We start from the raw sequence: 27,775 nt of genomic DNA on the forward strand, positions 1-27,775 counted from the left end.
ATGTACAGTTCTTGAAAGACCTGGACACTTCCCCACCTTAGATGCACTGAAAGACACTGCTGAAAGAAGGCCACAGTAAAACAGTTATAGATTTTTATGATAGGAAAGAGTTACACACTCACGTCACATTTAGATACAGCTGTACGAATGTACATGTTTTCTCTGCTGCGTTAATGGGGTGGGGGTGGGGGTGGGGGGTGGGAAGGCAGGTAGGATGACCTGCAAGGAAAGGAACCAGCATCCCCAATTTCATGTTAGAATGAAAGTGCTTTTATCCAAAAAAGGGGCTTTAAAAACCAAATTGCTAACTGAACATGACGATGTGCACTGTAATACTCTAGCACAGAAACTGCTATTTGTTATCTTTTCCTGGGTCCAGTTCAAAAACAAAAATATCAGGGACTTTTTTAAAAAGTAGAATTAAGTATTCATGAAAAATGTGGTTTACAGTGCTGGAAAGAAAAGTCCTTGCGTCACCCACAGAACAGAGAGAGTGAAAAGTGTACACTTCTCTCACACAACAGTCCCCACCAACATGCATCAAGCCAGACCTGGAAGGGCACTTTGTATGGCTGAGGGGATCAAATCTACATTGCCCATTTACATGTGACCTCTCCGCTCAGATTGCCAACTGGGGGCTAATCAGCATCAGTTGTGATGGTTTCTGGATCATGTGGACACAGCTTCAAAAAGAGATCACCATGCTGTGGCTTATGGGAAATCAAACAGCCATCAGAAGTAACCACTTTCAGTCACTGCCAAGCTAGGCTGGACTTGAACATACAGTTAAGATGAAGGACTCCATATCCCAATCTGAATGTCAGCCTGGTCCCACAAGATGAAGACACTGAAGCAGATCTGAATCGGAATTCAGTTGCACCCCTTATATGAACTAGGTTATGCCTCATGAAGACACACAGAGATCTTCAAGTGTGCTGATGGCACTCTCACAAATTCAGCATGGTATAAGGCCCAGTTCCTGTGAAATATTGTGACCACAGAATTTAGGGTGCGGTACTGAAGAACACATAGGTCTCGGAAGGGGAGCGCTGTCTGCTGGAGCCATTCCCTCTAGGAAGCTTCTTGCTAGTTGGAAAGCACCTTCTTTATCCGTTCACACACTTCTCTAGGTCCCAAGGAAACCATCATCTCAGCCACGCTTGGTCCGTGCTGAAAACACACACAAAAGACACTGCACAAGTGAAAGCAAACACTCTGTTGTTCTACTCACATTCTCACACTGCGCTCATCACAACACTATCAGAACTTGGAGTTTTTTATGTTTTTCCCTTGGTAACATCCAGTGGGTACAAGTCTGTATCACTCTATACTGGAGATGACTGAATGATGAGTTGTTAGTCACCTGCGATTAAAATATCCTGAAATTTCTAATATAAGACACTGGTTCTGTCATCTTGAAAGAAAAGTCCCCAACATCAGGCCAACTTCTCTGCTGGGGTAGCGCCATCAAACTCAGAGGAGTTATGCCATGAGAGAACTCGCCCTGCTTTTTAACAATCATTTTGGACCAAACGAGGAATTTATTATTGGTTACATTTTGAACGATGACACACCCAAAAGCTGACAATGCCCCTTACAAACAAGCCAGCTGCTTTTCCAACCACAGGTTTGCAGCTCTGGGGGGATGGCTTGGTACTTCTTGCCTCTCTTAGCATCCCTCTCTGCCAAGGAGCTTTTTCACATTAGCACATTCACTTATTACAGTAACTGAGGAAAACACACACAAGATTTAGCACCCAAAAGCCTGTCTTGTGACCAGAGAGCAGGCTGTTATTACTGGATGGGAAGGTCTCAACTTCAAATGGCTTTTACCTGCTGTCCACTGAGGGCCAAGCGGAGGAGTTTCATCATGCTGCTGTATTTGGTCCCTCTCGTCTGCTCCTGTAGGCCTCTCAGGTCTTCATTCAACCCTTCTGTAGTCAGGGCAGCAGTCTGCCCTTCCATCAGCCTTTGGGAGAGAAGAAGCCCTCTCAGTCTAGTGACACGTGGAAGTGAGGAATTCCCGCTGACAGTAGGAGCTGCCACAAATGACCCTTTTGCATACAAGCAAACTATTGCTTTTAGGAAGCTAAGCACTACCTCAGCAGCACCAGGAAAACAGTTAGCTCAGATAGGCAAGGGATTATAAAATGATGCCAGAGATCTGGAAAACCACATGCCTGATCAGACATTTTTTAACACGGACATGATCTCTAGAGGAGTCAGGGACAGGACCTGTTACTAATGTTACCCCAACTATAAGAGCAGGCCCAGTGTGCTCTGCATGTTAGCTGGATGTTTCTCCTGACATTTGCATTGCCACTGTTAAGGTTCAGTTACTGTCCCACTACAATGAACAGGCAGCTTGCACCTCTCAGAGGTCCTGTTTCCAGCTGTCTGTCAAGGTCTGCAGACATCACTGCATCAGTTACGGTCAAAATCACTGTATCAGTTATGGTCCTGCTACTCTGAAACCGGTCAAAATTTAGCTTTCAGCACAACTGCTAGTCTCGGCTCAGAAGAGGCCCTTGGTCCAGAGTAGCAGGGTTTGCTGAAGGTTGGAACTGAGGTCTGGGGAGTCTAGGATCCGAATTGCAGATGACTGTGCAGGTCCATATTATGGTGGCTTAGCAGAGCTCGGAGAAGGAGATTTAGGAGTGGAAGAGAGGATGGTACAGGTCAGGGCTGAAATGCACTGGCAGAGCTGTGTGAAGGCCAGAGGCATAAAGTAAAGGAGATAGTGCACAGCAGAAGCGGTATGGACTGTCCTCCATCGCAGCACTGTTTCTGAACAGAGGACTGTGGCGCACTAGGCGGAAATGCAGACATGGAAACAGCAGAGGTCCCCTCCAGGAACTCCAGAGGTGACAATTATTCAGATTAGCTGAGAATTTGTGTAGAAGTTTACAGTTTATTACACTGGTCTCTTGCATTCTGCAGGCCACAAGATCCCAGATTAATTCCAGACAAACACCCTGGTCATTTTATTAATAATCAGAATTGTTTTGAACATCCTCCTGCACGTGAAAGTTTGAGCCAAACCTTCCTGGATTCTTGAAAGTTAGAGACTACAGTTGGTGAATTGCACCACAGGTAATTGCAACACGCTTTGATACACCCCAATGTGAAACTGGAGTAAATCAGAGTGCACTAGGGAACTTTTAGAGCACAGAAGCAGGGTCCACATGGACAGCTAGTGTGCGCAGGCTACTGTGAGGTAGACTTACACCCCAGCTTGCTGTGCGCTAACTGTTCATATACATAAACCCTCCATACAAGACAAGGATGGACAGACAGACAGACTGCTGCGGGGGGACGAGTAAACAATGAGAGCCTACCAGTCAGCATGAGAGGCAGTGATCTCTGAACACCAGCTGCCTAACAGGGTTTGTTGGCATCTTGGCAGAGGAGAGTTTTAAGGAGACTGGAAGGTGGCATGGAGGTAGTTTTGTGAATGTTTACAGAGAGTGCCCCCCATGCACCTGGGGCAGCATGGGAGAAAGCACAAAGGTGCTTGTTTGAAAATGTAACAAGTGGGTGATAGAGGCTGGTTTCATCGGCTGACTGGAGGTGAGCATCGAGTGCGGCCGAGAGAGGATAGAGAGGGTGAGGACTGAATGTGAATGTGTTTAGCCTCTTGATGCACACTAATTACAGCATGTTTTCAAGAGTTTGTGTCTGGTGCCAGCGCAGACTGAGCAGCAAGACCAGCTGGAGGGGGCAGGCGGGAGAGAAGAGAGCAGGGAAGAGACACTTACCCTATGACTAGCTTTCCTATCTCATCTACTTCTGCTGAAATGGTTTGCAGCTGCTCTCGGGACACTGAGGGCCTGACCCATAAGTAAGAATACTCAGGCGCCACCAAGTTCTTCAGGCGGCTTATGTGACCCTGCGGGATGGAAAGAAGGTCTGTCAAGATCGGGCAGCTCAGGGAGAGAAAAGATGAAGTCTATTTCCAGCTAGATGTCAGGGTGACAAAAGGGTCATTCACCACTGCTCTGCACTCTCACCAGTTCAGAGGGCGGAATGCTGACACTGGCATAAATGACGATGCAAGTGCTGGGCAACAATGAGTCAGGGACAACGAGCCTCCGTAACAGGCCAGCGGTCGAGCAAGCAGGCTGAGTCAGAGCAGGACTCTGCAAATGACTCCCCCCGACATTAACTTGCTGATTCACTGAGGGCAGAAGCAGGAAGTCACATGAGTAATTTTATATTTGCTGCCATAGTGAAACCACATTTTCAAGAGCCACAGTATTTCCTGCCTTTCTAAAGCAAGAGTGTGCAGTGACCCCCAAACCTGCAGTGATCTCATGGGGCTGGAGTGTAGGAACCATGCGGCCTTGCTCATGTAGCAATAGGCAGGGCCATCATCTCCTCTGCTCCCACCTCAAGCCTTGCTTTGCCACCTCCTTTTAGATCAGAGCTCTGGATTAAGGAACCCTCTTGATTTAACCACAAAGTCCCACACTGACATAGCTGGAGACATGCTCTCTCCATTTAGCCCCAGAACAGGCAGAAGGTAGGCAAGCTTCCCCAACTTCCTAGCCAACGAGCCCTGAAGATAACCAATCTCCTGGGGCAAGAGAAGGCCCATTCAGTCCTTGGTCTCTCTGCTGAGACCACCATCTGTGATGGGGGTTTGGTGATAGAAATGGCTGCTCACTACCCAGCAAGGTCATTTTGGATAGACACGCAGGTCTGCAAAGATAGTGGAGATGCTTGGAGTGTCATACCTGCAACTTGGACTGCCTCCACAGCTCCATATTTTGGTATTAAGCAGGGATGCAGGTGCCTGGCAGGATAGGACCTCTCACTGTTTGTGAGGCCTTGGAGCTTTAGAGCTCAAGTTCTAGCATTGCCCAGAACCCAGCTGGGTCACCTGCAGAGCTTCTGCCCTCCCAACTCTCTACTCCTCTCCCAAAGGGCACCATAGCTTTAATGCTGGTCATACTTTTCTCAGTAGGAGGACTCGCTCCACATAATCCTTCTCTAGAACCTTTCTGGCCACAAGCTGATCACCATAGACCTGCTCCACCTTCGTCTGCAGCTCCGTCACCAGCTTTCGTCGTAGCCTCTCATCTCCAATCTGCTGGACCAGGTGAATCCTGCACAGAAGACAGAACCATCCCAATGGCTACAGACCTCTTTGGCTTAGACTCAGACTTATGAACGTCATTATACAGTGTTTACAAAATAAACCCATAGAATCATTTAGAAAAATCAACATTACAGTGAGTGTAAATATTCAACAATCCTCAATACATGGCTCTGGGAGAAGGTGGGGCACTTCACAGAGGTACACCATTAATAATGATGATTTTTAAAAAGTAATTTCTCACCCAGACTTAAGTCCTTGCATTCTCCTCACAACATGGCCCATCTAGCTAGGCTTTCCTACCATGACCACCACCATAGTATACAAGCTCCTGGCACATGAATGCTAGTGTGATTTAGGAGGTTGGCTCAATTCCCCCCATTTGGTATCGATTTGCAGAATGGCGGATTTCAGAGCCTTGCGCCATCAGGTTAAAGAGGAAGGGAGCCACTGCGCTGAACCTTCCACTGGGTGCAACGGGCAGGACGCTTATATGGAGCTGCTGAAAAACTATTTGCTTTACAGTAGATGGAGTGGGGCTCAAGGGAGAAAGGAACCCCAACAGTGGAGAATACAGAGAAGAGGTCATGACTGGAACAGCAGGCCAGGGGAGCAGGTGGACAGAGTCATTAGGTGAAGCTAAGTCCATGGAGGGCAATTTTTAGAGTTGGTTGGAGATGAATAAGGTGCTACACCCAATTGTCATACCTGTTGAATTCTAGGAGTTTGTCAAGATCCAGCAGGGCTGAGTGGGTGGTAATTCTGCCCACATCAAACTCCAAGATCAGCTCCTCCAGCGTCCTGCCCATCTGATTGCCTGCAAAATAACCCAACAATGGCATCATGCATTCGCTCCCATGGAGAGCTAGTATCACTGCTGCTCATCGTAACCAAGGAAACAGTGACACTGGAGGGTCTCTCCACACCTGCTCAGTGCCAACACAGAGCAGGGAACTTTCTTAAGAGAAAGGCAGAGCCCTCATGGCAAGATTTTGCGCGATGCCAGTCTCATCCTGAGAACAGACTCCGCCAACTTTTCTACCAAGTCCCAGCTACAGGCAGTGCCCAGGGAGTTCCTGCTGTTTTAAACGGGTGACACTGAATGAAGTATTTGAGTAGAAGTGCCGTTACCTAACTAATAATTTCCCCTGTATCTCTAACACCTGCCCATGCAGCAGTCGGCCTGGCAGCGCCAGTGCAGGGTACCCAGGCCATTTAACAGCAGCACTGAATTGTTACGAAGGTAGGGGGGTAGGGGGCGGGGAACACTGATTCAGAGCATTACTGCGAAGCTTCATAGAACAATACTGCATCCCCCATGCACCAGACAGCCTGGAGAGGCCCTGTGACTGGTTGGAACCAGGGACTTTTCCCTCTGGCTTTTTGCTGTTCTGATTCAGTTCTTAAAGAGATATCATCCTCACGTTGCTCAACCCAGCAGCAAAAGTGTTCAGAGGCAGAAACTTTCATCCCCTGGGAAGGGGTTAATTTGCAGTGGGGTTCCTAAGCCACACATAGGAAGTGCTGTCTTGCTGAGACATGAGACTGTTTGTGACTCCTGCAAAATGAGAATCTGAAAGGGAGTGACTGGCCCAGCTTCCCATGGACTTTCAGGTTAAACAGGCAGGGGAAAATCTTTAATGTAGTGTTTTAACTACTAATCAGAGAGCAGAAGTGTCCCCAACAGTCCCCAGAGCAGCTGCTGCTCTCCTGACACCTCACCTCCAGCTCTTTTCATTTTACAATGAAGCTGGTGCTGAACGGACAGTCTTGGGGACTGAAATCCTCTAGTGTGGGGAGCAGAAGGGCAAGCTTTCCCCAATCCACCCCACCCATGCTTTGGAGGGACCACCTCCATAACCCATTCCCTCTCTGCTGAGACTGTCACCAGGTGGCCGTTAAGATCTGGACCTCTGCCCACTAGGAACTGGACTCAATTTTAAACAGCTCCCCAGAGGTATCCTGACCCTCATCACTCTTGGGGGGACTTTAGAGGAGCTGGCAGCATTTTGGTTGTAGAGACCCCTTCTGAGACCTTCCTTTTTGACCTCCTCCAAAGAGAGCTCAGAGAGTGCTGAAACATTAATACACCAAATCTTTCCACAAGCAGCAAACGTGTCAAGTAACCAGACCTTGGGGCAGCTCCCAGTGAGTCAGGTCTGTCCCCAAGTACCTGCAAATCCAGAGCCGCAGTTGGTGACGATGTCCAGTAGAGCTTCCGGCAAGCAGCCATCTTGAACAAAATGTTCTAGAAAAATGTCTCCCTGCCTTTTGGACAGTTTACTGCCATCTTTGTTCAAGAGCAACGGAAGGTGGCCAAACCGAGGAGGGTCCCAGCCAAAGGCTCTGTAGATAAGAAGGTGCTTGGATGTTGAAGTAAGCCACTCAGTTCCACGGAGAACGTGGCTAATTCCCATGTGATGGTCATCCACCACATTTGCCAGGTGGTATGTGGGGAAGCCATCCCCTTTTAAGATCACCGGGTCACCTTCCACAGTAGCCACTTCATGCTTGCTCCATCCATAGACCAGATCATGAAAGGGCTCCACACCTTCCTTCAAACGAAAGCGGACCACGTAGTCAGAGTGCTGCGACAACTTCTCAGCCACTCGCTCTGAGCTCAAGTGTCGGCACCTGTTGTCATACCTTTTGGGACAGGAGAGCAATGGTCTTGGTTCAGTACCACTGGCAAAAGGTCAGCTTTTTCTATTCTAGTCTGGATCCTGAGTTCTAATCTCAGCTCTGGCAACAATTCACTCAGGGCTGGGTCAAGTCTCACCTCTATGTCTCAGCCCCTCGTTCTGTAAGGTGCGGATAATGTTTATCTACTTACACACCTCACTGGGAGGGTGGGGGATTGAGAAGCTTGATCAGTTAATGTGTGTAATGCTCTTTAGAGACAGTAGGTGCTATATAAATGTTAAACATGATCATTTAGGCTAGAGACTGGGACTTTCCCTTCAACAACAAGATACATTTGGAGCTAAAGCCAAAGTGACAAGTAAGAGCTCTGATTATTCTGAGCTGTTAATGCCCTCCATGCCCCTGTAGCTGGGGAGCTGGTGTCTTGGATCCCAATGCCAGAGACTTCTTCACTGGTTCTGCATGCACACACTCCACAGGAAGCCCCCCTACCGTGGTGTCTGACGATTCCGTAGCGCATCCTTCTTCAGCAGTTCCAGACGCTGAGGGGTGCAAAAGCAGCGGTAGGCAGCACCATTCTCCAGAAGAAACTCGCTGGCTTTCTTATACAGCTCAAGTCTGAGAGACTGCTGGTAGGGCCCAACTGGGCCTCCTTTGCGAGGGCTTTCATCAGGTGGGATACCTGGAATGCCAGATTTATGGGATTTAACAAGCTCTCAGTCCAAGGTAAAGTCTGATGATAGAGCATTCAACAGGGATCAGAAGGCAAGAGTTTGTAGTGTGTCCACAGAGCACACTGCTCACTCGCAGCCCGGGACTTTACCTGGTGAACTCTAGAGGAATCTTCCAGAGCCATCAATAGTGTTAGCGTTTATAGCAGGGGTGGCCAAACTGTGGCTCGCAAGCCACATACAGCTCTTTTACAGTTAAAATGCGGATCGCGGAGTCCCACCCCATTCTCTACCTACCAGACTTGGGGTGGATGAGAGAGCTTGGGACCTCTGTCTTGCAGGAAGGTGGTGGAGTAGGGGCTTCTGCCCAGTGGGGAAGGGGGTCTCGGGAATTCACTCCTGTGAAGCACGCCTTCTGGGGCTCAGGGCTTCAGCAGGAGCGGGACTGAAGCCCTGAGCCCTGGCCGGTGCCTCCCGCAGGGCAGAAGCCCTGAGCCCCGGCAGACCCACCCTGGCTCTTGAACTGCTGAAGATTGTCAGATTCAGCTCAGAAGGTCAGTAAGTTTGGCCACCCGTGGTTTATAGTCTCTTTCAGGTTTCCAGCCTCTGGTAGGTGAGACCATGACAAACTGGCAAATACTTGAGCAGGTCCAATACATTTCAAGTAGCCGAGTGTGAAGTATGTAAGTGTGGCTGCCCGCACTCACCTTCCTCTGGTAAGTTACACTATCTTCACAGAAATGCAGCTGAGATTTTAGGACCCATTATTTTCTCTACTGTAAAGTGATTCAATTACCAGAGTACTCGGAATTCTAAACATGCGAAACAGAATTAACAGTAACACCGTCTTCTCAAACGTTCACCATCAGTGCAATATCTTTAACACTCATCCAAGCACAAAAAGAGGCAAAGGATGCAGCCCGGAGACTGGTGTGTACACAGATGAACAACCATCTCTGAATCTTATAAGACATGTCACAGAACCTTTTTTGCAAATTACATGCACGCATACAATTTATTAACTCATGCTGAGTTCTCTCAGTTCCAACTCCTGGTCTTTTTGCCAACCTCCCACACACCTCTTTGGTAGGGATGCATCTCTTTCCAGGTAAACATCCATGGTCCTTCTGCACAGGATAACCAAAGGACACTCACCTAATCATTAGCTAGTCTTACTACAATAGGACCCTTCTGGCTCCTAGCCCTTTGTGATAACCACTCAATATATTGAATAGCAAGGAAGAGTGCTGACGGGATTTTGAATTTTAGTGAGGTTCTTTTTAATAGTAAAACTCTTCATGGTGTAGATTGATTCAGTAGTTAAGAAGTGAAGTGTATAGACTTGGAAGTTACCTGCCCAATCCAGCATATCCTCTATTCCTTCCGCAGCCCCAGCCACAATGCGACTTTGATCCGTATCTTCCAGTCTCAAGATAAAAGCCCCTTGGTTTTTTCTAGCAAAAATGTAATTGTACAAAGCAGTGCGAAGGCCGCCCAAGTGCAGAAAGCCTGGGTTATAAGAGCAAAAGCAGAGTAAGTCAGGTCAAATTAGATACAATCGACAAAAGAAGTTTTTCAACAGGAGCTGTAAACTATTATGATGGCATTTCACACATTATTACACCTGAACAGCACAGAGAAACACCAAATGGCTATGCAGACCATTAAAGCTCTGTCTACACTAGGAAACTGAAGCACTGATGACTCGTTTTCAGAAATGGCTTCCTTGAGCTGGTGCTGAATATGATTTAAATGACAGTATCCACTGGAGAAAGCCATTCTCAAAACTCTTTCAGATGGCATGATTAGCTTCTGTCTTCCTCTCCAAAACACTGAAGAGTTTTGTGTGGTCTGCACTCTCACTTACACAGGTTTCAGTACTGGTTAGGGGATCTAATATTGAAAATTAGCAGCAGCTGTTCAATGTCCTACTAGACAAGTCTTCAAAGAGTAAATTTGCAATCTGAGGGTCAACAGCAATGGCCTAGTAAAGGCAGGATGGACTGTGTGATCACAAGAGCCTGCACAGATTGCCAACTCGGCCCAAGCATTTGCCAGTTTGTAATGATCCCACCCTCTCGGAGCTGAGGCCATTAATCAGTGCTTCTCATTGCAGCAGAGGAAATTGCCCTTTATCTTATTTATCTGGGAGACCTGTACGGCTGGAGCAGAACACTGCAAGATCTGCTCCTGACTTGGCATACAACATACCCATATGCAGTTTAACTGATCACTAATGCAACTAATTTCAAAGTGTGATAAGACAGATCTATTAAGGGACAATGTCACAGTTTGGTGTAAAACGTACTTTTTTAAAAGAGGTATTTAAAATGTTTTGGGAGCCTTCACAGATGAAAGGATGTAAATGTCAGGTATCACCTATAACAGAAGTGTTTTTATGAATGTTCAGTTTCAGTTGAGAGGGTTTCCCCTGCAACCCACATTAAACAAACCCTTGTAGCAAGCTACAAAAGAGAACCTGAAAACAAAAAGGACTAAAAACAGACCAGTATATTTTCACTGGGAGAGAGTGCTAGTACTGAGCATACAGAACTAGCCATTTTAGGTTCCATTATTACAAACCACTCCGCATTGACACACTGAAGTCCATGGGGCTCTGTACAGGCTGAGGGGCCCAAGTTTGTCAGATTGTGTCCATTATTTTTAAGGCACCTATTCCTGTGACACGGAAGTGCCAGCTGGTAGTTGGAGTTCCATTCTCAGATCTGTCACAGGCACAGGCCTTGTTTAAATACAAAACTTGTATCAGTTTAATTTTTTAAAACATATCTATTTACTTAAACCACTGCAAATCTCTGTGTGGATACTCTTAAATCAATTTTCTGTTGCTTATATGTATTATAACTTAAATTGAGAAGGAATCAGCTTAAAATTATATTGACACAACCCAGGTGTAAACAGATTTAAAAGAGCCCATAGAGCCATTTGCATGAGTTTATCCAAATCGATTTAAGACATTTATTCTAGCTCAACTGACGCAACTTTAGTATGTATACAGAGCCTTTGCGTGTGACCCTGAGCCTTTAAACTCAGAAGAGTGATATAATACACATCTCTCTCACAGGGGCATTGTGACATGCTTTGAAAACTTTTAAATGAAAGTTTCTCCGAAAGTGCAAATTATGAAAAAAATACAAAAAGCAGGTGGGGAAGGGTTATTAAACAGCTACTTTTATTTTTTTTTATTATTTCTGGCCCTGTACTAGATGGGTGATTTTTATATTTTAAGTTGACATTTAGATTCTAAAGGAGTTTCACCATTCTATTTACATCCCCACGCCCGAATCACAACAAATTAGGCTCATTTTTAACTCACACCAAGTTTATCCTCTCGGATATTAGCTACATTTCAGTAGTTTTGGTTTAGTTTTCAGGCACTTTTTTAAAGTCTCAATGGGTGTTTCAAGGACACATTTACAATTCTCATGCAAATTACATCCCCGCCCCCCAAGTGTCCCTTCCAGTAGGGCAGAACCCCCCCCGGCCAGCAGCGTGCCATCCCAGTATGGTTTCAGAGGAGCAGCCGTGTTAGTCTGTATTTGCAAGAAGAACAGGAGGACTTGTGGCACCTCAGAGACGAGCCAGTTTATTTGAGCATACGCTTTCGTGGGCTACAGCAGATGCATCCGATGAAGTGAGCTGCAGCTCACGAAAGCTCATGCTCAAATAAACTGGCTCGTCTCTAAGGGGCCACAAGTCCTCCTGTTCTTCACCCCAGCGTGGGTAACTCCAGGTGTAGGCGAGGACAGGAACTCCAACCCCAGCTGCTACCGCGGCCCTGCGCGGGGACCCTTTTACCTGTGGGGCTGGGCGCGAACCGCACCCTCACCCCAGCTCCGCAGGGCACGTCCCCCGCCCGAGAGGACACCCCGGCGCCGCGCGGGGGCCGCCAGCGAGGCGCCCCCCGCAGAAGGGGCCCAGCCCCCCGCAGCGCAGGCGCCATCGAAGCGCCGGTTCCGGCACGGAGCTCCACGCGCACGTGGGTGCGCCGACCTGCATCCGGCTTCGCACAGCCAGCCAATCAACTTCGCCCCCACACCACAGGGCGGGGCGTCCCTTAAAGGAGCCACGTCCCCTTTATCTTACGCCTCCGGTCCGGGCACGGTTGCCGGGCGCTTCGCTGTGTCTAAACGGGGGGGGGGCGGCGGCGAGCTACAAGTCACTCCGCACTGGCCAAGCCTATCCCCACACCCCGAACAACAACAACAACAACTCCTGGGTCCTCTCCGGGGCGGCGCGGGAGAAGCGGCACCTTCCCCTCAGCGCCAGCGACACCCGGGGGCTTCCCGCGCGCCCGTTCCCGGCAGGGGGTCCCCGCTCCACGGGCAGCTCCGTGCGGGGCCGGGGACCGGCAGGCAGCGGGGGGCCCGGGGCGGCGAGCCGGGATTGGCGCGGGGCCTGTCAGGCGCCCGGCTCGTCTCGGGGCGCCGCACCAGGCCGAGGGGAGCGGGCCCAGCCGGGCGAGGGGACGTGGCGGGACCGGGCTGGGGGGCAGCGAGCGCCGCGGGAGGGCTCTAGCCTCGCCTCCTCTGGTGGGGGAGGCGGGCTACGGGGACCAGTAGGGGCCAATCCGGGGCCGGCGGGGGCGGGGTACGGGGCGCCGTGGGGGCCAATCCCGGCGCGCGGCGTTTCCCAGCACCCCCCGCGGGCGGATTGTACACAATCATCATGGCCGCGGCCTCTGCCTCCCCTGACGGTGAGAGCGGGTGGCCGCCGGGGCAGGGACCGTGCGGGGACGGGGCCTGGCGCCGGGGTCGGAGGGCTGCCCCGGAGCTGCCCTGGGAGGACAGGGCCCCGGGCGGCAGGGCGCGGCCCGGGCAGCCGGGTGCCGAGACCCGGGCTCGGGGCGAGCCCTGGCAGCTGCCCCGCGCCGTGGGGGGGGGGGTGCCCGAGTCTCGCGGCAGCGGGGGGTGGCGTGTCCCGGGGCCCGGCTGCGGAGCGAAGCGGCTGCCTTAGTGCCGGGGCCTCCCGCCCGGAGCAGCACTGGGACGGGGGCGAGCGGAGCCGCCGGCGGGGGACCCCCGCAGCGTTAATCGCCCGACCTGCCTCTCCCGGGGCTTGCCCGGGTCTGTTTGTTTCCTCAGACGCTGATGAGCCCGGTATGGAAACAGAAGCTCAGAACCTGCAGCTTAGCTGTGGAGATGCTGGGGAAAGCCATGCCTCTGCTGCTGGAAAAGCCCTGGAAATGGACCCGCTGCAAGAGGATTCAGCCATTTCACAGGCCTCGGTCAGCAACGGCGGCGATTCCGAGACTGGGAAGGATCTAGTAGAATTAAAAATCATTTGGAACAAAAATAAATACGATGTGAAGTTCTTGCTTGACAGCACAGGGGCTGATCTGAAAGAGAAAATCCACTCACTCACAGGTAAAATGTTGAGCATGCAGACGTAACTACTTGCCACATAAGCTTGTTTCTCTTCTGACCAAAAATATACTCACGGGGGTTTAAAATGCTCTTTAATTCTTGCCTGATAGGCCTTCCACCCACTATGCAGAAAGTCATGTTTAAGGGACTTCTACCAGAGGAGAAAACGTTACGGGAAATCAAAGTAACAAATGGTGCAAAAATAATGGTGGTTGGTTCCACTATCAATGATGTGCTAGCAGTAAATACTCCCAAAGAAGCTGGTCAACAAGAGGTGAAAGCTGAAGAAAATAAAAAAGAGCCACTTTGTAGACAAAAGGTAAGTGATGTCTCAATAACTGTTGGCATAGGACAAGGAAAGCGGGGCTAGTACAGTTCTTGTGTAACGTTATGTTCTAACCCTTGGGTTCCATTCCACTGTGAAGTAGACTATTTCTCACTTACAATCAGTATTACAAGAAGGGGCCACCACAGATGAGTTCTAACCGGAAATACTGGGGTCTAGTCCAGTGGAAGCCATGGATTCGCAAGTTCAGTGTTGCACTGCTGGCTGATGGAGCTCAGCAACTCAGTAAGACAAATGTTAGTAGCAAGGATTCACAAGAGACAGGCTTCATATTCCATTTTTAGTCTCCTCTTTTAGGTCAGGTGAGCAAAAATTGGTGGCTGTTCAGTCACCAATGTGAAACAACTTAATGATCTTAGTCCCATTTCAAGCAGTCTAGTTTCTATGTCTCCAAAACCATCTTCATAGTTGGTACCTAGTGGTCCCTTTTTTGGCAGCTTCATCAGCACAGAGAACACTGAACTCCTCTCACATCTAAAGGTGTTCTCCCCCCCAAAGAAAGTTCGGCTACAGTGTGAGAAAGCATGCTCTCATGGCTGTGCTGCATCTGTGGTAGGGCTAAATAAAGGGCTTTTAATTCTAGTTGTTTTCAGCCGCATATTTTCCATCAGCAACAAATTCCATTAAAAGTTAAGGTCCCCTGTTGGTCTGCAACTCTTTTATGAAATATCCTTTTGTCTTTTTATAATCTATCATAGTTTGCATTTACTGTAAATTTCATCATTGTTCAAAGGTACTCAGCAAACTTGTCAGTTGCAAGCATGTTTTCCTTATTACTAGTGCTCTAATCTATTCTGGTTTTGTTGCTGTGTTACTTTATTAAATCTAGGGATTGTATTTCTGACAATCATTGAACATAACACCTGATTATTACAATTGTCTTGCTAAGGGATAACTCCTCTGTGATATTAAACTGATGCCTGGCTTCTGCACACAATAGAAGACTTTTTCCTTTTTTGCATCTTCTTTGGGTTTTGATTCTCACAGTATTCTTTAGACAGTCATAAAAAAAACCCTTTGGTTAACTTTTAAAACTAACCAGTTTCTGTATGATATATGACTTTTACCGTATTTAAAAAAAATGTTACATAGACCTATTGCACGGTATTTCAGGAAGTGGTCAGGAGTAAATTTAAAAGCTTTGTGTCACATTTCAGTAGTCTAACTTCTGGTTTTCGTTATAGCAACACAGAAAAGTATTGGATAAAGGAAAACCTGAAGACGTGATGCCTTCTGTTAAGGGTGTTCAGGTAAGTTAAATAACCACTTGGACCACTGTCCTGATCAGGAAATACACTACCAGCCCATTGTTCATGCTCCCTGAGACTTTTTCCAGATTTGTTTCCTCCTGCTATCTTAGTAGAATAACATAGATATCCCTTGTACTCTACAGCTTTTTCTTGTGCATTTTAAGTCTTGCATTTTCACTCTTCGTATTGTGTATTTTTAGGAACGCCTGCCAACAGTGCCCTTATCCGGCATGTACAACAAAACAGGGGGGAAAGTGAGGCTGACCTTTAAACTAGAGCAAGATCAGCTGTGGATAGGCACTAAAGGTAAGTGACTAAGACTATTACACAGCTAGTCAATACCTGGAGTATGTACAGACTAGACTTGTAGTCCCTTCTGACCTTAAAGTCTATCATGATTATCTAGTCTGACCTCCTGCACATTGCCGGTCACAGAACCTCGCCCGCCCACTGCTGTAATAAACCCATCACTTCTGGCTGAGTTATGAAAGTCCTCATATCATGATTTAAAGACTTCAAGTTATGGAGAAGCCACCATTTACACTTGTTCAAATCTGCAAGTGATTCGTCCCCCATGCTGCAGAGGAAGGAGAAAAAACCCCAGGGTCTCTGCCAATTTGACCTGGGGGAAAATTCCTTCCTGACCCCAAATATGGTGATTAGTTAGTCCCTGAGCATGTGCACAAGGCCCACCAGCCAGACACCAGGGAAAGAATTCTCTGTTGTAACTCAGAGCCTTCCTCATCTAGCATCACATCTCCGTCTGTTGGAGATATTTGCTGCTAGCAATCACAGATCAGGTACATGGCATTGTTGGCAGTCCCATCATAAAGATCAGTTTCAGTCCAGAATAAACTTTATTAAAGGAATAGCTCCAGCTCTTTGTATATTAATCATTCAAAATCAAATGTTCACTCTGTTTCTTTCCCAGATAGGCTTTCTTCAGGCGGCTGAATATTACAAAATATTTTACGTATTTGTACTTGAAAAGCTTGAATTTTTGTGTTACTATGCCATAAATAAGGTTAAGATTTTGTCATGGTTATTTTTAGTAAAAGTCACCGGGGGGGGCAGCACCCACGGGGGCTCGGAGCTCCAGGGCCACCCGCAGCAGCTTGGCACTCCAGGGCTGGCGCCTGGGAGATCCACAACCTCTGTGACATAATCTTATTCTTAGCCATAACTCTCAATTGTGGATTATAATACTTAGCATTCATAACATTTCTTATCTTCAGAGCACTGCATAAGCAATTTAATCCCCACAGCACAGGGAGGCTAAGTGACTTGTCTAAAGCCACAGAGGGTCTCTCTTAGAGCTGGAATACTGCTAGGAATACTGGCGCTGCTTTCATTATCTGTTCTAGGAACTGAAATGAGTTGGGTGACTTGTTTCAGGGCTGTGCAATTGCAATCTAGTTTAGAGATGACAGCATGTGCATCTGCAGGGAATTCAATTTACAATCTTGAAGACAGGCTAGCAGGAGCTGAAAATGCTGTGGAGATAGCACAGTGTGCGGAGGACATCACTCTCAAATAACCCCTTGCTTCCAGATAACTAAAGGAACCCATGCCTTGCTCTTTGGCCAGAACGGGATGATGCTGCAAAAATGGGGAGAGGAATGGGAGGGACTTGTTGTCTGAGTAATAGAGCTTAACTGGACTGTTATGTTAGCTTGGATAACAATTTCCTGCTGCAAAATAATAATAATAGACACTTATATTGAGCTTTGCAAACATTAACTCCCATACAGCATAAGTCTTCTTCCAAAGCCCAGCAGAAATCACTGGCTGGGTTCTGTGGGCCTGTGATGTCCAGGAGGTCAGACTAGATTACCATAATGGTCCCTTATGGACTTAAAATCTATGAATTTTTGGCGCCAATCCTGTGGCAACACCCAGTACGGCGACTTCATTTGTGTTGGGCTAAATGACTGATGGAGAATTAGTCCTTTTACAGCATGGTGTTGAGTGTTGGTGCAGTCAAGTCAGAGTTGCTCTCCATTTCATTATTGATAGGTATGTTCTGTTGGCTAATTAGTGTTTGAATAATTGCTTACCTTTCCCTCTGCTACAGATTTTGAGGATTAATATTTCTAAAGCACCTTTTGATCCTAGGGCAAGCAACTTCCCCTGGCTGTGCCTCACTTTCCTTATCTGTAAAGTAACGCTGACCTGTCCATTTCAGAGATGTTTTGAGAAGTAATCAGTTAATGTTTGGAGGATGCAGAATAAGTGCCAAGTAATTTGCTCAGTAAATGATCATCCTTCCATCAATTTGGAATTGATCTGTGACAGCCATAAGGGTCAGGGTAATTATTGCATTAAAATGGAGAATATTGGTTTACATTTTTGTCTTCTCTATGGTGTAACAACAGAGTGCCTCTGTGCAGCTGCATTTCCTTATGTGTCTTTTCCGAGCAGTTGCTGCTTTCTGCATTGCACTTCAAAGGGTGCTCCTCATTTAAGGTGTGCATTGCTTGGCTTATCTTCTATAATTAGAGCTTGTTTTTGTCTGTCTCTTGTTCTCAAGAAGATGAACTTAGAGTGTCAGACTGACATGGGTGATGGAAGTAGGAGTTAAAAGGAAAGAATTTTAGTTAAAAGTCTAAAGGAAGAAGTGACGACATAAGTCATAGATAAGAAATGAAAGACATCCATCGTGAGTCCTATGCTTTAGTAATTTCTCTTGGTCACAGCTGACTACCAAATCCATTATTTTGTAATGTTATCATAGTCATTTTTTCAATATCTCTTGTATTTTCTCTCCCTTCTATACTCTCATTAATATTTCCCTTCCTATTTTTTTAATACCTTTATAATAACCACTAAATGCAGTCTTGTGCTGGAGACAGGACTAGATCTTGATAGAGAGTTGTACACTTTTTTCATAGCTCAATTCTGCAGAAATTGGAAGGATGAAAAGAGTTAATTGTTTTACACACTTAGACCCTGATCCCACATACATATATGTAAGTGCTTCACTTTACAGTTGTGAGTCCGATCAATTTTAATGGGACTGATCACAGTAGTAAAGCTAAGCACATGCATAAGTGTTTGCAGGATCAGGATCCTATATTGGTTGGTGAAGAAGATTAGGTTGTCTGGTATTTAGAGGGGCTACCTGGCACAGTGAGTCATCAGAGTTTAGGTGGCAGGGACTGGGATTACTTGGAATTGTTTGCATGCTGCTACCCCCTCTCCCTCCCCCAGCAGGAGTGTGAGAGACGGTGTTTGAAGTCAATATGAAGCACTGTAGCAAAGCACTGCTGACATATCCAATGTTATTTTTATCCATTTCAATGTAGAGAGAACAGAAAAAATACCCATGGGGTCCATTAAAAATGTGGTGAGTGAACCTATTGAAGGACATGAGGATTATCACATGATGGTAAGTAATAATGGACTAATAACTTGACGCTAATACATTGAACAAGAAGTTTAAGTTAGAATAAGGCCAAGGCTGACAGCCTTGTTTTAAATGCTTCTAAAAGGCTGACCCTTCAGTATTGTCTGCTATTACAGAGTAAATATTCTGAGCAATATGAGCTGAATGCTTGCCATGACTTTGGGATACTGAACTGTTTCTACCCAAGCTTTAAAGCCATTTAAAATCCTACGGCTTGAAATGACAGCACAGCCACTGTCAGAGATGTTTAAATTTGGAGTATTTCCTAAAATGGTGTATCATTATACTTGGGGACAGACTTTCAGAAGAGCTCAACTTGTCGGGTGCAGATTGGGTGCTGAACTCTTCTGAAAACCTGGCCATAATCCTATCTGATTTTATGCATATTTAACATTTGTCTTTTCAGTTTCTTCCTTTGTAACAACACTTATGTCTCTAACATTGGGGCCAATATGAATTCCACATCTTCAGCATTACTTTCCACTAAAGAACTCTGCCAGAACAATCTTTAGCTCAGTAAAAACTTAACTGACAGTTACAGTAGGAGAAAGTTAGTCATCCTAGAGTGAACTTCCATCTGATCATTTTCTCAAAATAAACACTTTGTGGTGGTGATCCTTTGTCAGAAAAGAAGTTAGCTCTTGGTAGGTTACTGTTGGTGTTACTTCCCCATATCTGGTTCTGCATTAATTCCTATTCCATTCATCTTCTCTACCTGCCTCAGTGGAGGTAAAGAATTTTCCCACCCTCCATTTTAATGTGTTGAATCTCTGAAAGGTTGGTATTGTGTTTAGGAAAGTGATACATATCAGGCAAGGGTAATGTTGATTCTGCTATGGGGCTTTTTAAAGTCCAAGAGTTCCTTTTTTTCCAGTCAGGCCTGTCTTTTAAAGAATATCACTGTAACTAAACTTCGTAATGTTGAGATAAGTTTCTTAGACAGAAATTCCACTTCTTTCTTTGTGGGAGGAAAGGGGGAAATGCCCTGAGAAAAAATTATTATCTGCAAGAGGAAGCTGTTCCATGCCTTTTCCAAACGTTCCATTTGTAATCACTCAGATGGAAGAGCAGCCTCTTCAGATTAGGGCATAAACTATTGCTCAAACCACAAGGATAGAGACTGTTGCCACTTCGTAGTTCTCCCTCCTGTTTACATCAGTCAAAATAAACAGACAATGGTATTTAACATTTAAATACAGAATACTTGCTGAAACTTCAACTGCTACAATGCAGCCATCTGCCTCAGCCCTTGGTTGGCGTCTCAGCCCTGTGCACTGAGTTAACTGGTTTAGATTTTTTTCTAGGCATTGTGCTGCAGATTCTGCTCTGAGTATCAATTGACCATCCAGATTGTCTGACACCACCTGTTCTGTTTGTTTCCAATCTGTAAATGCTACCTGTTGTCCTTTTAATTTTGCAGGCATTTCAACTGGGCCCTACAGAAGCATCTTACTACTGGGTCTACTGGGTACCTACTCAATATGTTGATGCAATCAAAGACACAGTACTGGGCAAATGGCAGTATTTTTGAAAGCACACTCACCTCTGGCACAGGAGGCTGACACAAAACAAAGGACACTGCTGGGAGAGGCCTCTGACATCCCTGGATGTGACAGTCCTGGAACTTTATTAATAAAATATGATATAACGAGGCATTGACGGAAGCCAGAGGTGATGTTCTTTCACCATTAGTTTACTTTTAACTTAAAAATTTCAGCATCCCTTTTCTGCAGTCAGCTTCAATCATATTTAAAGTAAATACAATGGAAATCAATAAATCTTAATTCATAAACCATTGTGTGTAATATACTTAAATCTTCTGAGAGTAGATCTTCCAATTTAGTTTTCAGAAGAAAATATTACAATGTATTGAGGATTTTTTACTTGATTTGAACAAAAGACAAATATTTTCATAATTCTTCAGTTACAAACAGACTTAATTTAGTTATTTGGTTGTGACTGAGAGTTTGAAAACAGTTTTTTAAAAATTTTTGAACAGTATGCAAAATTGGGGTTTAGTAAGCCATATTACGCTGGCCCTTTTATTTCAGGTTTGACTTCTTTTAGTAGCTACATTTTAGCTTTTTTTTTTTTTTTTTTTTGTTTAAACCCAAAGATGCCCAGTTTCTCTGTTTTTTATACCAGCAGCTCTGGGATGATGCTTGCAATGTTGCATATTGGGAGCAGGAAGATACCACTGTAGACTTTCTGTAGCCAAGATGGCTTGGTGCTGCTTATATCCCATTTCATGCAATTTCAGTCATTCTTTGTTGCTTGCATAGCTCTGCCCCTTTGTCTCTTTCAGGGGAATTCTGTTTTTATGAGCATCTTCTTTACCTTTTATGTTGGGGTCCAAAATCGTATTGCAGCGAAGTCCTAACGCTGACCTAGTTGGCTGAGTTAGTATTGATTTTTGCACTCTGCAAAGGACTCCTGGAGTCAGTGCACTGCAACTGTAACAAAGATGATGCTAAAGGAAGTGAACCAAAGAGACCTTCCTATTAATTGTTGGGATAAGCTGGCCAAGATGCCACTTTATTTGGATACTGCATAGATAGGGTAGAATAGTCAGTCCTATGTGATCTGGGTTTGAAAAGTCCTAGTAATAAGGTCAGTGAGTCTTACAAAGTTTTGTACATGCACCCAACCACTGACCTTTATCTTTAAAGGGTAAAGATGGTAAGGCTACATTTCAGCTTTTCTTTCCTCAAGTTTCCAACAAATTATTCTAGTTCTTTACCCTAGTTCTTATGTTCCTCATCTGTGGCTCATGACATTTTGCCTGTCCATTTAGCAGTTAAGTTAAAGTGCCATTTATCTCAGGTTTTCTGAGTGGACCCTTTCAGTCCCGGAAAGGTTCACACCCTTAACGGATTGTATTGCACAGCAAGGCTGAATCAGTCCTGCTATCCGTTTAACCTGCATATAACAGATCACTGTTCTGATTTTTATCGCCTGTGTTTTTTTTTTAAAAACACTGTACACTTCCTAGTATTGTTTGATACGTGTAGCTCAAAATTTTGTGAAATTGGTAGGGAAACATCCCTCTTTAGCAAAGGCTAAATTTAACATATTCCTTGTCTATATTTTATTTTATTTGAAATAACCATGTTGAAACTCAGCAGATACAAATTCCTGAATAAGTATTTTTGTAAAGATAGATGGGGAGGAGGTCAGTTATGGTGTGGGCTTTTTTTTTCCCCCCCAAATATGGTGGTTGCAAGTCAATTTGGATTAAGGTTCTCTATCTGCCTGTAGACTATTGGTGGCAAAAAAATTTTGGTTCTGGTTTGTCTTTCCAGTTTGAACATCCCTGTAGTATAAATCGGTGTTAAAGGTGGTCTTCTCCCCTTGTTTATAAATTGTTCACATACTTGTTACATTTGTAGCTTTAGATACTTCCTTTTCATATGAAAACCGGTACTATTGTGTCTTGCCATATAATATATACATTGTAACAGGGATAGTTTTGAAGTAGTACAATGTCAGTTTCCTAGGACAACCTCTGAAAGCTCTTAGCAAGTGCATTCATTCTGGTAATAGAGTTGCTGTCAGTTCCATTACCTTTGAGCGATATGTAAAACTTAAATGCAGATATCATGCTTTTTATTTTCTAATGTCCAATTTTAGTATTAAGACTAAAACTGCAGTATATGAAGGAAAGCGTATGTACTGTACCTACACCAGACACTACCGCACTCTACGTCAGTGCATAGCAAGAGGCAGTGACGCACAAAGCATTTTCTATTCCTCATACTCATTCACCTACACCCTCACCCAACCTTGCTGATTCAGCGACTATCAGCTTCCACTCATTGCCTCACTTACCCCTGAACTTGTCCATAAATCCACTTGTGTTCCCTCTCCTGTGCTTTCATTGGCTTCTCATTTGAAAGGCTCCACTGCATTCTGTTTTGCAACCCCTTCTAAACACTCCAGTGAATTCAGGTTCACACTCAATAATGTGGCTGAGCACACTCTACCACCAGTGCTTGTAGTTCTGTGGTAGTGGTGTACATGTGACCTCACCACTTCCAAGAGAGCAAGGGCACCTAGGACACGGAATCCAGCGTCACATTTAATGTTCCTGTTTGCTCCTTCCCTGAGGATTTTATTGATTCTCCATCCTGTGCCTGGTAAAATAGATCACTGATATTTAAAAGGACACTGTCAGTTAAAAAATTCTAGATCTTTACTTGTGTTACAAACATCTTATATTATTACAAATGAAGAAAAATATTAAATTCAAATGTACTTGTCCCTGTTTACGTACCTTGTTTCCTTTTTACCTTCATTTGATTTAGAACATGAAATCCGTTTAATTTTTGTTCTCCCAATTTCACTTTCAGATTCTAAGGGCAGTTGTCTGGGTTACAACACAGCAAGGGGAGATGTGTCTAAGCCGTTTTCATTGTTGGCTTTGGGTTTTTTGGTTATGTTTATTGGTTTAGGGTTTCATGAAAGTTTATTCTTAAATTCAACCTGAAATATTAATTTTAAAGTTGACAGTGCCCCTTTAAGTTATCTCAGCTCTATTTGGAGTGACATGAAGCTTTGTGTCTTCTGGTATTACCTAAAAAAGTAACTTAGGCTATGTCTACACTGGCGCTTTTGTATGTAAAACTTTTGTTGGTCAGGGGCCTGAAAAAACACACCCTTGACGGACATAAGTTACATCGACAGACGTGCTCGTGTGCACAGCGCTATATCAGCGGGAGACATTCTCCTGCTGGCATAGCTACAGCCGCTCGTTGTGGGTGGTTTAATTATGCCGACAGGAGAGTTCTCTCTGGTTGGCATAAAGCAGCTACACGGGAGTCCTTACAGCGGTGCAGGTGCATCAGTACAACAGTGCCGCTCTAAGTTCTTTAGTGTAGAAATAGCCTTAATTCACTTTGTTCATAAAAACCTAGGAATACACAATAACTTCAGCATATGTTCTACAGTCTGCTGAGTCCAAGTGCCATTTGCTACTCTGTGTCATTACTGAATTCTCCTTATGTAACCATGGGAAATTCCTTGTTGGATCCAGGGTATCCATTGGTCCTAAGAGCCCAAGGAGCACATGGGCAGTGATGGAGTAAAGAGTACACTGGCATCTCCTTAAGTAATAGAATAATTTATTACAAAATAAGTGTTAGAAATAAAGTACTAATAAAATAAATATTTCTAAATTGGCTGAATAAGATTAAAGATCATTCATATAATCCTTCCATGGGGAGTTCTTAATTATGCTTATAAACAATACAGAAGTTGAGTTCCTTCAGTTATTTTCACATTAAACCCTTTAATAGGGGGTTCTGTTCCCTATTCTAAAAGAATGTAATTCCCAATTAAATGGGATGTAGCACCCCATAATTAAGTAGTAGGGAAGGTGCTTTGCCCCACTTTTATGGTTACTGGCAAGCAGTGAAAGTATTTGGAATGCAAGTGAGGATATTTTTGGTGGGAATGAGGAAAGTATTTCCATGCACACAGATCCTAGATGCTTTTCGTATGTTGTCTGGCCAAAGTATCCATTTTAGCTATTCTAGGTGTCAGTACTTCTTTGAAGTACAGTAGTACCAACCCATGTAAGTGAGGAGCCTCACTGAAGTCGAACATCTCACAGTGCTGGAGCTGTTGATACCGCTACCGATGTAGTAGCAAGCCTTTCGCTTTATTACTTTTGATCTTTCCTTGCCTGGATTTCTCATTTATCTCTGCTTGTTTTGAATGTAGTATTCACTCCATAACACTCTGCATCCCAAGTGTAAACACCTTCCTGATCATATTTGCAAATCAGTACAATAAATGTTTTTAAATTTTTGCTGGGCACAAACATCAACTGCACCAACTCTTCTGCTCAGTCATTTTTGTATGAAGAATTTTTAATACCTGTAAGTTTCCCATAGTTCAACCTTAAAATAAATCATGCAGTTTTCTTAGCACCAGTAAGTACATCTCAAGGATAATGTATTCCTAGCTCGGATAAGGATGCTCTTGGGGTGGTTAGTTGGGCAAAGCCACAAGAGAAAAAGAAAAAGTGGTTCAGGGGAAGAATTAGTTCAGAAACTGATAACATGCAGTACTCTAACTTGGAGCACATGCACACAGCCTGATAAATTATATAGATGTTTCCACACATTGTATCCACCATTTCATATGATAAGGGCCAAAGAGAAACAGTTCATTTGCAATGCCATTTATATCAACGGTGCCATATTTTGGTGGGGTTTTCTTCTTTTTTCTCTTTTACCGGACTCCAGCTTTCCCTCAGAATAATTGCTGATGGAGCTATCAGGGCACTGGCATGTTCTCCTCAGAGCACATGCTCTGTACTCTGTGATCCCATTGGTTGGTGTGCCAACTCAGTGGTACAAGTTTACTGTTTACTCCTCTCTCTCTCTCTCTGTCACTGTGCTTTCCCAAGGCACCTGTTTCATTTGGAGATTCATACTCTAGACTTTCACTGCCTGATAAGAGTTGATTCTTTATTATGTTTATTGTCAGGGTCATTTTTATTATACTTGAGGGAGGGCAGGATCGCTGTAGCAAGTCATATGTAGAACACATGGTCATTTTACCTTCCAGCAAAAGATTTCCTTTGTGTGACTCAATGAAGTTTACTGTGTCTTACCCATATTCTAGGCAATTCATTCTTTGGTTCTGTATGTTTAAAAAAAAAAAAAAGACCATGTTTAAGTTTTCACTGCAGAATTATTATAAAATGGAATATGTAAGTACCATATTTATGGTATTTTAAAATAATCTATTACCTATTTTGGAGGAGGGGGAGATGACAAATATTTAGTCTTAGATTTGCACTGCTGGATTTTTTTAAGCATAACCTTGACTGGTTATCCTATTGTTTTATTCTGTAAAATTAGTCTTATCTATTAAAGTTTGATAATTAAGCATTCTGTGTTTGAGTGATTTACATTCTACACACCCTATTTCCTATAGAAAACAGAATTCAAAAATCATCCCTGTTAGAGAATGACTTCATGTGTACCAAGGACAGAAGGGGGCCACAGTTATCATCTAGTCCAACCTCCTGTATAACACAGGTATAGAACTCCCCCTTCCTTGTAGATTGGGTGCTTTTTTTTTTCCCCTTCTCTCGCTTACGGCGCTCTCCTTTTAAGTGTTTTCCCTGTTCAGGTTTTTGTGCTTGCATTGTTTTTCATTTTTTCTCTTATCCTATCCTCACCCTTTTAATTAAAATGAAACAATAAAACTGTATTCTTACCAATCACTGATAAATTCATAACCCGTCCGAGTTGATCAAAGAAGGAGAAATTATCCTGGTACCAAGAATCAAGGTGTAGGTAATTTATAGATGCCAAAGGCATGCCTGTGGTCCACAGCATACTGGTCATTTCACAGTTTCGTTTCGGCTCCAGTGCTCCCGTGTTCCTTTATCTAATGCCCAGGAAGTCAGGATTCCAGTGATACCTGTTGGCATTTCTATAGACTAGAGTGTCTGTGTTGGATGCTGACTTCCAAATGTGGATGAATTAGCTATGTAGTTTGTTCCTTGTATTATTTAAAAAAAAAAAAAAAAAAGCTGTGAATTATGAGACACGAATATCTACACTGATGCTTAAAAATCAGGTTAGGTTTTGTTTTAAATGCTGGAATGTGCCTGTTGAGTGCGCACATCCTAAAAATGTAAACACATACAAGTATAATCTAAAATACGGTCAAAAGTCCCACTTTAACTTCCCAATCCACAGGAAGTGAGACCCTGAGGAAAAGTTTGACTTAATAGACAGGACTTGCACAGTCTGGGTTTGTACAGTCTCTAACACTCTGGGGTCCTAGTGTGCCACCTGCTAGTCACATAACTTTTCTGCAGTTCAGTTTTCCCCATTTGCAAAATGGAGATGATTACGGCCTCTGAGATCTGTGGTTGAAAAGTGCTGTCAGTGCTGTCTACTGTGCAGTAAGTAAAAACTTTGTTAGATTGCACCTTAACTCAGTGTGTCAGTGCACTCTACCTCCACCCAGCAAATTAAGTGTTCATTTCCAGACTTTCTAATATCGGCGGGCTTTTTTTTAAAAAAAGTGTAATTGTTGGGGAAAAAAAAGTTTAATTGTTTGGGTGTGAGCTAGACCTCATTAAAATCGCTTTGAACTTGGTTGCTTTTTACCAGATATGTTTATGGATATCCATGTGGGCTTATTTTTAGGAGGCTAAAGTTTATTTAAATAGGGTTGATGCAGGAAGGGATCTCTACTTTCTGAAGATGCTAAAGTCTATAGGAAGGTGGTGTGCTGGAAATTTATACGTGTCTGGACTATAGGGCCGTGGAGGTGGACGGACACATGGTATTCCTGAGGGCATTCTGCACCAAAAAATTTAAAATTCTGTGCACAATATTTTAAATTTCTGCAAATTTTATTTGTCAAATAAATGTGGAGGCTCCAGCATGGCATTGGGGAGCACAGGCCCCTAGGCTGCACAGAGGTGGGAGATCACTGTGCAGCTCCTCCTCCCCCCCCCCCCCCCCCCCAGACACAGACTCAGCAATGAGGCTGCACCCAATCCTGACACAGCACAAGGACCTGGCCTGCCCCAGAAACACCTTATGACCCTGCCCCTCTGTGTGGGCTGGCAGGCTCCGAGTGTGGAAGGGCTTAATGTGGGGGGGATCCAAGTGTGGGTTGTGTGGGGCAATCTGGGTATGGGCGGCTCCATGGGGAGATCCCAGATGAGGGGGAATCTGGATGCACAGGGGCTTGTTGGAGGGTTCTGAGTGCAACAATAATGGGACTCTGCTGGGGGTCCAGGTGAAGGTGGTTGGGGCTCAGTGGCGGGGGGGCTGAGTGTGTGGGGGATCGAGCTTGGCAGGAGGGTCTGTGTGTGGGGAGTTCAGTGGGGGGTTCAGATGCTGGGGGGGTGGGGATTCAGGGGTAGCTGGTTGGGGCTCAGTGGGGTGGGGATCTGGGTTCATGTAGCTCATCAGGGTGGTCCAGGTGCAGTGAGGCA

At 44.9% G+C, this 27,775-nt stretch overlaps 2 protein-coding genes across 3 annotated transcripts; one reads left to right on the forward strand and one right to left on the reverse strand.

Moving 5' to 3' along the window:
- Positions 1-186: 186 nt before the first annotated feature.
- Positions 187-12,400, reverse strand: EARS2 (glutamyl-tRNA synthetase 2, mitochondrial). Of its 2 annotated transcripts, none has more exons than XM_074964535.1 (9): positions 12,232-12,400; positions 9,766-9,921; positions 8,234-8,423; positions 7,272-7,744; positions 5,807-5,915; positions 4,955-5,108; positions 3,759-3,889; positions 1,834-1,969; positions 187-1,170 (listed from the first exon to the last, which is right to left on the reverse strand). In XM_074964535.1, the coding sequence occupies exons 1-9, from the start codon at positions 12,374-12,376 to the stop codon at positions 1,087-1,089; spliced, it is 1,578 nt and encodes a 525-aa protein (XP_074820636.1). In that variant the 5' UTR covers positions 12,377-12,400; the 3' UTR covers positions 187-1,086. The 2 variants fall into 2 exon arrangements, with proteins under 2 accessions (XP_074820636.1, XP_074820637.1); XM_074964536.1 differs by lacking the exon at positions 12,232-12,400 and adding an exon at positions 10,721-10,967.
- A 629-nt stretch (positions 12,401-13,029) lies between these two features.
- UBFD1 (ubiquitin family domain containing 1) lies at positions 13,030-25,681 on the forward strand (the record flags this gene model as incomplete). Its single annotated transcript, XM_074964863.1, has 7 exons — positions 13,030-13,129; positions 13,518-13,799; positions 13,910-14,118; positions 15,330-15,395; positions 15,596-15,701; positions 18,701-18,783; positions 20,222-25,681. Coding segments are annotated over 7 exons (957 nt in total), but the record flags the coding sequence as incomplete, so codon positions are not given.
- Between the last annotated feature and the right edge of the window lie 2,094 nt (positions 25,682-27,775).

This window comes from Natator depressus, chromosome 10 (genome assembly GCF_965152275.1).
Source record: "Natator depressus isolate rNatDep1 chromosome 10, rNatDep2.hap1, whole genome shotgun sequence".
In the NCBI taxonomy this organism is placed as follows: Eukaryota; Metazoa; Chordata; order Testudines; family Cheloniidae; genus Natator; species Natator depressus.

Excerpts from the sequence above, each read along its gene's own strand:
- EARS2 (XM_074964535.1), bottom strand. The coding sequence starts at position 12,376 with ATGGCGCCTGCGCTGCGGGGGGCTGGGCCCCTTCTGCGGGGGGCGCCT. Across the intron at positions 9,922-12,231 it reads GTTCGCGCCCAGCCCCACAG|GCTTTCTGCACTTGGGCGGC; the intron begins GTAAAAGGGTCC and ends CTTATAACCCAG. Across the intron at positions 1,171-1,833 it reads TGGCCCTCAGTGGACAGCAG|CACGGACCAAGCGTGGCTGA; the intron begins GTAAAAGCCATT and ends GTGTGTTTTCAG.